We start from the raw sequence: 12,136 nt of genomic DNA, 5'->3' as shown, positions 1-12,136 counted from the left end.
TATGTAAAGGACAATTAGCAAAGATAATATGGGGCTCTGAACCACATAGCCATTTAGGGACCCAGAGTACTAGGGTCTTTGCCATCTTCAACACATGGCTTCCACAGCCCCTCTGGATAGCTGGCAGGGAGGGAAAGAGAGTAAATATTTCACCTGGGAAGCTTGCACCAGGGAAGCCCTGGAAGCGGTGTACCTTACTTCTGGTCACATGCCATAAGCCAGAAGTAGAGCAGTAGGCCAATAATGGCTCCCAAAGATATATCTATGTCCTTAACCCTCAGAATCCGTGAATGTTGCCTTGTTTGGAAAAAAAAAAAATCTGCAGATGTAATTAATTTAAGGAGCTTGAGATGAGAAGATTGCCCTGGATTATCCAGGTGCACCCCAAATGCCATCTCAAGGGTCCTTATAAGAGAGACGCAGAGGAAGATATACAAGAAGCGCTTTCTTTCTTCTGTATCACGTTGCCATTACATTGGCTTCCATGGTTGTGTCTTGCCAACTAGATGGAATCCTCACTTGGATTCTGAATATTTTTTATGGTAAGTGCTATGCTAGGCCCTGGATAAGCACAGGCAAATAAGACACAATCTCTGCCCTCACGGAACATGCAGTTCAGGACAAGGGAGGTATATATTTTTTATCTCGTATCCTGGGAGCATTTTTGGATACATATGTGAGATGATGGTTGATACTTTATTAATTATTTGGTTGATAGCTGCTTAAAAGAATTAAAAAGTCCTTATTTTGCCAAACTTGTCTTCTCAGCTGCCAGGGGAGTTCCACTTGGAAGTGTAAACTACTGGTTCGGCTCTCCAGGACTGTATGTAGTTACTGGGCAGGGGGGCATGATGTGCTCCCAACAGATGCCTTGTCCAGGTAAGGAGTGGCAGGGAAGTTCTTCTTGGGTGGTGGAAAAATATGCCAAGGGCTCAAAGATCCATTCATTGCTAGTTTGCCTGCAACTCTGCTATAGGAGAAAGAGGAGACATTTAGAGAATTGGAAATGGAGTCCATGACTTCATTTCTAGACTGAAGCCCCATGGCAGGTCAGCAATGACTGGGCTTCAGTTTGAGGCTTACTTTTAACTGTAATGTACACATACGGAGCAGACATGGACGACTCCTGCTAGCAGGAACCGTCACTTCCTACTTATAGCCTGCATCAAAAAAGGTGCTCTTCCCCACCGACCCTTTCCCATCTCACACAAGTATAGCCATCATGCTCGTGCCGGGCCCTTCAGCATCACTGAGGACTCCAGCTTCATGCCCTGTGTCCTTTAACAGTTGTGCCTGTCCACAGTGGTTCTCAAATGTGGTCCACAGCGTACAGGTGGGCCACAAAGGGTCTCCTAACAGGCCGTCAACAGGCCCCAAAAGGTAGTCCTTTCTTGGGTTCTCCTTGGAACATGACATACATGTCTACAGCTTTTAGTTTTGTGTACAACTGATGTCACAAAATTACATCTTTATAGTTGTGTGGCTAAAAATATAATCTAATAATTCTTTTAAATGCATTAGTCTCTGAGAGGTGCCTGGGTGGCTCAGTCAGTTAAGCCTCTGACTCTTGGTTTCAGCTCAGACTGTGATCTCCGGGTCATGAGATCGAGCCCTATGTCAGGCTCTGCGCTCAGCCGTGACTCTTCTTGAGATTCTTTCCCTCTCCTTCTCCCTCCCCCTTTGCTCCTTCCTCCACTTTCATGCTCTTTCTCTTCTTAATAAAGAAATAAAATCTTTAAAACAAATAAATAAATGCATTAGTCTCTTAAATTATGTAGAAAACAAAAAATGGAATTACAAGCTATTATTATAAAATATTAGCTTTTGTAATTGCCCAGTGATTCAGCTATAGTGAGGTCTTTATCCCTATAAAGTTGGCTTTAAGTTATTGTCTGGTGTCCTTTCACTTCACCTTGCAGGACTACCTTAAGCACTTCTTACCCAGTAAGAATGAACTCCTTCAGCTTTTGTGTATCTGGGAACATCTTCATTTCTCTCTCCCTCTTGAAGGAGTTTTGCCAAATAGAGGATTCTCGTTTGACAGTTTATCTCTGGCCTCTAAAGTTTCTGATGGGAAATCTGATTATCTTACTGAGGATCCCTTGTATGCTTCTCTCTCGCTACTTTCAAGACTCTCCCTTTGTCTCTGTCTTTTGAAAGTAATGTATCTCAGTGTTTGTCTCTTTAAGTTCATCTTACTTGAAGTTTATTGAGCTTCTGGATGTTTATATTCATGTTTTCATCAAATTTGAGAAATTTACAGTCACTATTTGTTCAAATATTTGCTCTGTCCCTTTTTCTTCTCCTCCTGGGACTTCCTTCTGGTCTGCTTGATGGTGTTCCACAGGTCCCTCAAGCCCTGTTACTCTCAAGCCCTGTTCACTCTTCTTCAGTGTTCGGTTTTGTGTGTGTGTGTGTGTGTTTCCTATTCCTCAACCTCTATTGTTTCTGTCGTCTTATCTTCAAGTTAATGGATTCATTCTTCTGCCTACTCCAGTCTGAATTTGAATCCCTATAGTGATTTTTTCATCTCAGTTGCTGTACTGTTCAGCTCCAGAATTTCTTTTTTACTTCTTGTGAAGTTTTCCACTTCTGCTGGTATTTGTTTGATGCATACATCATTTTCTTGACTTCCTCCACATTTTCCTTTCGTTTTTTAAGAATCTTTAAGACCATTCTTTTAAAGTTTTTTCTGGTTATCTCAAACATAAATGTGGATTACAGCAAAGTAACTTGACAGCTGTCCACTCATTGACTCAGTTAAACCACTTTGGAAATGTAGCCAAGAAAATAAATGAAGTCCAGGTTTATTGCAATATGAGTTAGAAAATTGGAAATGGGATACCTGGGTGGTGCAGTTAATTGTCAGACTCTTGGTTTTGGCTTAGGTGATGATCTCAGGGTCCTGGGATCTGGTCTGTGCTCAGTGTGGAGTCTGCTTAAGACTTTCTCCCTCTCCCCTTCCCTGCTCCTGTGCTTTCTCTTTCTCTCTCTCAAATAAATTAAATAAAATCTTAAAAAAAAAAAAAGAAAGTTAGGGGCACCTGGGTGGCTCAGTGGGTTAAAGCCTTTGCCTTCGGTTCAGGTCATGATCTCAGGGTCCTGGGATCAAGCCCTACATGGGGCTCTCTGCTCAGCAGGGAGCCTGCTTCCTCCTCTCTCTCTCTCTCTCTGCCTGCCTCTCTGCCTACTTGTGATCTCTATCTGTCAAATAAATAAATAAAAATTCTTAAAAAAAAAAAGAAAGAAAGTTGGAAACAACATGCTCTCCTGCAGCAGGGAAATTAAGTAGCACCTATCCATGTGATAAAATGTTGTCTAGCTTTTAATGTATGAAATATGCTAATAATATAAAGAAAATTTTTATAATGTCAAGCAAAAAGAGCCAGATAAAAAAATGTATGGGTGTTATGATTGTGAGTGTATAAAAATATTAACAGATTCTACAAAGAAATACACCAGAATATTAAATTCTTGTATTTGAGAGTGGGTTATAGACGACTTTTGAAGTTTATCTTTTCAGGGTGCATGGGTGGCTTAGTTGCTAAGTGTCTGGCTTTAGCTCAGGTCATGATCCCAGGGTCCTGGGATTGAGCCCCGCCTGCTTCTCCCTCTGCCACTCCCCCTGCTTGTGTTCCCTCTCTCACTGTGTCTCTCGCTCTCAAATAAATAAATAAAATCTTTAAAAAAAATAAAGTTCATCTTTATTTTCTAAATACATACCCCTCATTCAGCATGTATTGCTTTCTTCATACTCAAAATTTATTTAATAAAATATATCTTTGAGCACAACTATAAGTAATGTAGAGATATAACTGTAAGGTTATTTTCATGTTAACTTGAACCCCTCCAAAACAGGAAATGGTAAAGCCTTCATCCAGTGGTAGCTGAAGGATCTGGCTTTAGCAGTATTCTGCCCGAATTCTTTTCCTGTGTCAGCTCGCTTCTTCTTCCTTCTTACCTATTCCTTGCCCACTCTAAAAAATGAGTAACTGATTTTTTTTTTTTTTTTTCCTTCTCAGCCTACCCATTTGTTGTCTATGGAACCCCACAGGCAGGATATGGACCCGCACAGGCGGGATACGGGTCCCCGCAGGCGGGATACGCACCAGCACAGACAGGATACGGACCCTCACCAGGGGTGTATGGAACCCCACAGGTGGGATACGGACCCCCACAAGCAGGATACGTGCCCCCGCCTGCGGGATACAGACCCCCATCTGGAGTATACGGAACACCCCCTGCAGGATACGGTTCCCTACCAGCTGGAAATGAAGCTTCACTGGCCGGAAATGAAAACCCACCCGCTGCAAATGAAGCCCCGCCCCCGGCATATGGAATTTCACCTGTTGGAACTAGAGCTGGGTCTAGCAGATTTATGGCAGCCCAGCCTGCTGGGTATGAGCCTTCTCTTCCCCCTCCTTCATCTTCTGAGGGCCATCTACAATCTTTTAGGAAATAACCATTGAAGACTCATCAAGCAAAGTGGCACTCAAAAACCGAAGTCAGGGTGAGAAGGCGGACTCGGGTATGTGATTGAAGGCATGTGTGAAGTACCGTGGCACCCTGAGGGCGGGCAGTCTTAGGGGAAGGATAAAGCTGTACTTCCGTGCCTAGACTTTAGAAGCTGGGTCAACTCTTGATTAGACGGGCCAGAGGAGAAGTAGAATTAGAGCTAATTCCCTGATAATTTGGTTGACATTGGGCTGCATTTTTTAACATATGTGAGGGTGGAAAAATCTTCCTGCCTTTCTCCTCTACCCCACTCAAGAAACATTTATTGTGCTGTTTGCCAGGCCCTAAAATATGTTAGAAATATCAAGTTGAACACAGCATTATTTATATTATTGAAAGGATGGAACAACCTAAATTTCCAATAGCGAGAGAGAATTTCATAAATCATGGTACATCCATATAGTGGAATATTATGTGGCCATTGAAAATGATATCTGGATTAGGAAAAATCTTCTTTAAGATAAAAAAAACAATGGGACCACCTGGGTGGCTCAGTGGGTTAAGTCTCTGCCTTCGGCTCAGGTCATGGTCTCAGGGTCCTGGGATCGAGCCCTACATCAGGCTCTCTGCTCAGCGGGGAGCCTGCTTCCCCCCTCTCTCTGCCTGCCTCTCTGCCTACTTGTGATCTCTCTGTCATATAAATAAATAAAATCTTTAAAAAGATCAAAAACAATGAAACAATATAGGAAAACAGTGATAAGGTTGATGATATCAAAATTTGGGACTTCCATATGACCAAAATAAAAAGCTAGGAAATAGAATAAGAGAAAGTTAATCTCCAATATGTATGTTAAACAAATAATTTATAGTCAGAATATATGAAGAAGTGGACCTCACTTCAAATTCACCTGGTACAAGGGCCTCTGGGTGACTCAGTTAGGCATTTGACTCTTGGTTTCGGCTCAGGTCATGATCTCAGGGTTATGAGATCAAGCCCCCCCACCCCACACCAAGTCAGACTCTGCATTCAGAACTTTTTGATGACAAGTCAATCAAAAAGAAAAAATGGACAAAAGATGTAAATTCCCAATTAACTGAGGCAATAGAGTGGCTCAGAAACATTTGAAAAGATGTTTATTCAACTCGACTAGTGTTAGGAAAATGCAACATAGCATGAGAACTTTATCTACAAAGATTTACAAATATTGAAAAGATTGAAAACTTAAGTGTTGAGAAGGAACACATGTGGGGGAAAGGTTATTTGATACAAAACTAGTGAGAGTATAAATAGGTATGAATTTTTAGAAGGAAATTTGGCAGTACCTTTTAAAAGTTAAAAGGACCTACTCTCCATTTAGTAGTTTCACTTCTTAGTATCTGTTCCTGAGAAATGTTTGTACATGTGCGCAAAGATGCGTGCAGACAGATGTTATTACATTGTTTCTAACATCTCAGAATTAGAAACAACCTATGTGTTCACTCATAGTAAATATTTACATAAACTATGATACATCTAAGCTACATGCGCAACAATTTCTGTCTTAATGTTAAATGAGAAAGGCAAGTTGAGGGCTTATATACTACAGTGATTTTCAATCCCATCAGACTGAATGCCCACATAACAAATAGTTGGTAATGTCTCCTTTATATTACTGGAGTCAAATTTGTAGACAGTATGATTCCACACCATTGCAACCAAAATCCACATATAATACCATAAATGTGATATAGAGAAATAATAGAAAACTAGTTTGTAGTAAAATTTTAAGTATTTAATATATAAATGCTCAAATCCCACCGTACTAGAAGACCACGAAGTAATCAGGTGCTCACCCCGGGATGTAGATTCACCAAATTTGTAAATGCTGGGGACGCCAACTGATCCTTGTATGTTGCATTTGTGACTTGAATACCAGGCTGGCAATGCCACTGGCAATGTCATTTTCCAAAATAACCAATTCTTGACAAATTTCCAAATAAAAGATTTAGTTTTTCCTTGATTTACACAGTGGTGGAATTCCAGAAAAGTTCTGTATGTATTAAAATCATGTGAAACAAGGTTAGGATCTAGGCTTAAATGATTACAAGCCCATGTTTCACCTGTATCAATGGCCAGAGATTCATTTGTTTGTTGTGAGGAACTGCCCTGTACTTTTCAGGATGTCTAGTATGCTTGACCTCTCACCTGGTGAATACCAACTGTGGCCTCTAACTGTGATAACCAGAAATGCCCCCACTTATGCCATAATTGCCCCCTGAGGGTCAATGCCTTCCCTGCTGAGAACTCATTCTAGACTATTCCAAGGTTTTCAGCCTCTTAAGAGCTCACTGTTCCCCCAACTTTGACCAACTCCCTGATTTAATTGGCCTTTTCTTGCTTGCTTTCAGGTCATCAAGCCACCTAAAAATGGTGTCTTAAAAATATTATGTCAAGTATTTTTAGATATATAGCAGAAGGGCTTCAAGGACTGTAGTGCACAATATTACCAGAATCAGAAGACATTTAAATCATATATTTTTTTATCTATATATTTTGTATGTAGCTGAAAACATGTTGTACATATAGTTTCACCTGATACTTATATTTTCATAGGGTTTTTTTAATGGCTTTGAGGTATAATTGATACATTAAAAATTGTATATATTTAATGTATTTTTTTAAAAGATTTTATTTATTTATTTGACAGCACAGTAGGAGAAGCAGCAGGCAGAGGGAGAGGGAGAAGCAGGCTCCTGGGAGCCCTACACTGGGCTTGACGCCAGGACCTAGGGATCGTGACCTGAGCCGAAGTCAGCTGCTTAATGACTGAGCCCCCCAGGAGCTCCTTAATGTATAGTTTAATGAGTTTCATAGACTTTTAAAAATTCTTCATAATATTGTTAGTGGTTACATGATATTCTGACAGGGTTGCACCATTACATATTTTCTCGATCCTTATTTTAAGATATTTTAGTTGTTTCCAAGTTTTTGCCATTACAAACAACATTGCAATTAACTTCTCTTATATAGAGCTTTTTAAAAAAATCTTGGATTATTTCCTTAAAAGAGGTTAGAGTTACTGATTGATCTTTATTGTAACAATTAGGAAACCAGATGCTCCTGTGTTGCCAAGGACAGTCTTTCCTAAGGAAGTGGTGGGTGTTAATGGGTCTTAAGTGAAAAGCGGGGTTATGGAGTCATATATATTTGAAAAAGCCAGGTAAACAGGTTTCTTTACTTTATGATTTCTTAGCACCCTGAATATACTAATGAACATAAATCCCCTAGAGGGAGAGAATTTCAAAATATACATATTTAAAAAAATTTTTTTTAAATATTTTATTTATTTATTTGACAGAGAGAGAGAGATCACAAGTAGGCAGAGAGGCAGGCAGGGAGAGGGGGAAGCAGGCTCCCCGCCAAGCAGAGAGCCCAATGTGGGGCTCGATCCCAGGACCCTGAGATCATGAGCTGAGGCAAAGGCAGAGGCTTAACCCACTGAGCCACCCAGGCGCCCCTATACATATTTTTTCAAAATTATTTGACCTTAGACTATTTTAGTCACTAAACATTTTGGAAAAACTATTACTCAGTGGAACAAACATTGGGAAACACTTTCTGGAATGAGGGGATATTAGAATTAAAGTCCTGTAAGTCTCTGGAATATGCTAGCCCTTGAAACTCCAGCAGTGAGACAAGTCAAGGACCATTCTTTCCCTTTCAAGAAAAAGAGTTTCATGTCCAGTTTGTAGACAGCAGGGGATCTTCTTGAAGAAGGTAAATGTTGATATAGAAAGTAGCTCCGGATTCCTCTCAGAAATTACTGGCATAGAGTCATGGGTCTAAGAAGCTAGCATGTCAGTAGCACAAGGGGTTGACAGTATGCGCAGACAGCTGTCATGAAGGGAAGAAGTAAAAAGGGAAACCGTAGGCATAACCCTTTTCTAAAGGTTCCAAATAGATAACTTAGATCATATGGATCTTAAATGTGGGTCACAGGTTCCAGATCTTTCTCTTAAAATCTTTTTGAGGAAAGTGATAAGGATGTTTTGGTTTTTTTTTCTTTCAGGAGTTTCTTCTTTTCTCACTTCTAAACCTCTCTGCATGGGCAGAAGTGACAAGATGAACAGGGAGAGATTCTACAAACCAGAGCAGGAATAGGATTTCCCTCATTCAGCTTTTCGGTTTCTGCTGGAATGTGATGGTGAGTTGGGAATAGGGTCAAGGGGTGAGACCTCTTTTATGCCGGGATATTTCTCTAAATAACCAATGTCTGGCAGACACATTCTAGGCTTAGAATTCTAAAAGAGTAGCAACTAGAGTTTGTCTTCTGCTCTTCATTCTAGGTGGGTTTTTTAAATTTTTATTTATTTATCTTTATTTTTTATTTTTTTAAGATTTATTTATTTATTTATTATTTGAGAGAGAGAATGATAGAGCATGAGAGAGGTGGAGGGTCAGAGGGAGAAGCAGACTACTTACAGAGCTGGGAGCCTGATGTGGGACTCGATCCTGGGACTCCAGGATCATGACCTGAGCCAAAGGCAGTTGCTTAACCAACTGAGCCACCCAGGTCCCCTAGGTGGGTTTTTTTAAAAGAAAAGATGGATTTATTTGAGAGAGAGAGCATGCGTGAGTGGGAGGAGGGGCCGAGGGGAGGAATCCTCAAGCAGGCTCCTCGCTGAGTGCAGAGTCTGACTTGGTGTGGGTTGGGGGGCCTTGATCTCATAACCCTGAGATCATGACCTGAGCCGAAACCAAGAGTCAAATGCCTAACTGAGCCACCCAGGGGCCCCTGTACCAGGTGAATTTGAAGTGAGGTCCAGTGACCTAGAAGGATTAGTAAGTCCAAGTCTCCTGAAGGTGGAATTCCATAATGTTCTCCCCTGCAAAGGGAACCTGTTCACCTGTTTTACCAGGCTGCCTGAATACAACCAAAGGTTGTGATTGTATAGAGATGGGACCAAGCAGAGCCACAGTTTGGATCCACTTGGGGCTATGTGACAGACCTACTACTTTTAGCTCCTACTACCTGGTGCAGCTGTTCCCCCAAAGACTCAGAGTCTTTCTATAAGAAGCACATCCTGGGTTCTCTGCTCAGCAGGGAGCCTGCTTCTTCCTCTCTCTCTGCCTGCCTCTCTGGCTGCTTGTGATCTCTCTCTGTCAAATAAATAAATAAAATCTTAAAAAAAAAAAAAAAGCACATCCTATTAAGAGAGCTTTGGGTCCTGTGTATCCAAAGGGATCTGATTTTGCGCCGCCTATCATAAGTCCCGCGAGAGTTCAGCTAGGCCTGTTATGTGCTGAAAGCACTAACACTGGGCCATTCAGCTCCCCACTGACATTTTTTTTTAAGTTTTTTTTTTTTATTTATTTGAGAGAGAGAGAGAGTGCACAAGTTGGGAGGAGGCAGAGAGGGAAAAGCAGACTCCCCGCTGAGCAAGGAGCCCAACATAGGGCTTGTAGGGCTGATCCCAGGATCCTGAGATCATGAGCCCAAGGCAGACGCTTAACGGACTGAACCACCCGGACACCCCTCCACTGACATTTTGGATGCTTCCTTCCTGACTCACTCCCTGAGCTGTGGATTCTTTCTTCTTCCTCTCTCTTCCCTAGCTGCAATACAGAAACTACTCTTGTTTTCTATACTTTGTCTCCTCATTTCCTATTAGAAATACAAAGGGAAAGGAAAAAGGCCTTTTATCTCTGCACTATCTGCTAGTGGACCCACAAAATAAGCATCTAAATATTCTTTTTTTTTTTTTTTAAGATTTTATTTATTTATTTGACAGAGAGAGACAGCGAGAGCCCGGAACACAAGCAAGGGAAGTGGGAGATGGAAAGCAGGCTTCCCACCAAGCAGGGAGCCTGAAGCAGGGCTCATTCTCAGGACCTTGGGATCATGATGCAAACTGAAGGCAACTGCTTAACCACTGAGCCACCCAGGCACCGCCTAAATAGTCTTTTTCCTGGATGAGTGGATGCTTGTTAGCCTGCTGCTGCAGAGCCTTCTGGCTTGACTGTCCTGTGGAATCAAGGGGAAAATGTAGAGTGGATGGGATTTTCCAGTCCATAGATTAATATATGCAGGAAATATTGCATGTCTTTGTTATCCCTTAATTTAGTTCTGTTATCAAGATCCCCCCCACCATCTGCCTTGCTGGTGGATTCCCCCAAACTCCTGAGATTATGCAAAGGTATCCAGATCTCATGCGGCATCAAGACTCCAGGAAGCCCCTTCTAGGCATCAGGTTACTTCTGAAAGAGCTACTGCCCAGTCCTGGTCCCATTAAGTCTGATAGCTCGTTTGTTCCCTCATGTCCCTGGAATCTTGGGTAGGGCCTGGCAGCTGGGTGTCCGAGGTCCAACTCCATGTACCATGTCACCCCTGAGCCCTGGGGAGCAGGATTCCAGTGCCTCTCCTGGAGAGGCTCCAGTTCTTTCCCAACCTCTCAGATTCTCCAGCACCCCCATCCTATACTTTTTTTTTTTTAATTTACATAACAGATATTTATTAGTTACTACTCAGTGCTATACTGTGTATCCCTAGAGTAGGTTTGACTATATCCCTCCTACTTCTTGAGCAGCCATTATAATCCTAATCTCGGGATTTGGGTTTCCACAGAAGATAATAGAGAGCCTTTGCCTTTATGCTGACTTGGCTTTTCTTACCCACTGCCTGGCTGCTTGCTTGAAATCATGTATGTGTGACTATGTATAGGATGTAAAGACCCAATTCAAATTCATAGTGCACAGGTGCCCTAGCCATCTGGTAGAAAGTAAAACATGTAGCATCCATCCCAACCTTTACCTGGAGTGCCTTTAGGAGAGGGAGATAGTGTGGCACTCTCGACCAAGGACTGCTGGAGGATAAACTTTTTGAAGATTCTTAAATGGCCCGAGAAGAAGGGATTCAGTCTAAGGGAGAGGGTCTATAGATTTGACCAGCCATTTGATTAGCTATGCATTTAGTAGCTAATGTTTAAAAATTTTGTATAACATTTAGTAATGAGCATTTATTATTAAAAATAAAACAGGTTTTTAATTGAACTGAGTGTTAATAAGTAGCTACTAATATTGACCACAGTTGTTAAATTCTTTTTAAGGTCTAAATAGTCATTTGACAAATCGTTTGACAAATCTCTAGCCCCAAAGCCACTGGGGCTAGATTTTTGCCTTGTGAGAAAAAGCAGGGACACTTTCATCCTCCATCTCCGAGAGAGGTAATAGTCATCTCCTGAGTTTGGTGAGAAGTTACCAGAATGTGCCTTGCTCTCCTTTATCACCATGTATGCGTTTAGAATGCTTTCTACCTACCCCTCTCCCCGCTGCAACACTATGATAATTCTGGCTGTCTGGCGAAGTTCTGTTCATCTGCTCAGTCCCAACTCAAAGGCTCTATGAAACCTTCCTGAACTTCTCAACCAAATTCAGATGTTATTTCTTTTTTTTTTTTTTTTTTTTTTTTTTTTTTTAAAGATTTTATTTATTTATTTGACAGAGAGATCACAAGCAGGCAGAGAGGCAGGCAGAGAGAGAGGAAGAAGCAGGCTCCCTGCTGAGCAAAGAGCCCGATACGGGGCTTGATCCCAGGACCCTGGGATCATGACCTGAGCCGAAAGCAGAGGCTTTAACCCACTGAGCCACCCAGGTGCCCCCAGATGTTATTTCTTCTTCTGTCCCACTCTGTTTTGTGCATGA

The 12,136-nt window shown here is 41.6% G+C and overlaps 1 protein-coding gene across 1 annotated transcript in view; it reads left to right on the top strand.

Annotated features, from left to right (window-relative positions):
- The window catches only part of WBP2NL (WBP2 N-terminal like), a 33,988-nt gene that overhangs the window by 20,096 nt on the left and 1,756 nt on the right, over window positions 1-12,136 (top strand). Inside the window, exons 5-7 of the mRNA XM_032882863.1 lie at window positions 769-879; window positions 4,023-4,528; window positions 8,505-8,639. Of these exons, the coding sequence (XP_032738754.1) occupies window positions 769-879; window positions 4,023-4,462 (551 nt within the window). The 3' untranslated portion in view covers window positions 4,463-4,528; window positions 8,505-8,639. The remainder of the gene's footprint in view (window positions 1-768; window positions 880-4,022; window positions 4,529-8,504; window positions 8,640-12,136) is intronic.

Source organism: Lontra canadensis, unplaced genomic scaffold (genome assembly GCF_010015895.1).
Source record: "Lontra canadensis isolate GAN:19392208 unplaced genomic scaffold, GSC_riverotter_1.0 scaffold84, whole genome shotgun sequence".
NCBI classification, from domain to species: domain Eukaryota; kingdom Metazoa; phylum Chordata; class Mammalia; order Carnivora; family Mustelidae; genus Lontra; species Lontra canadensis.
Note: the sequence above shows the minus strand (reverse complement) of the source record. Positions and strands in the feature narration are given on the sequence as shown.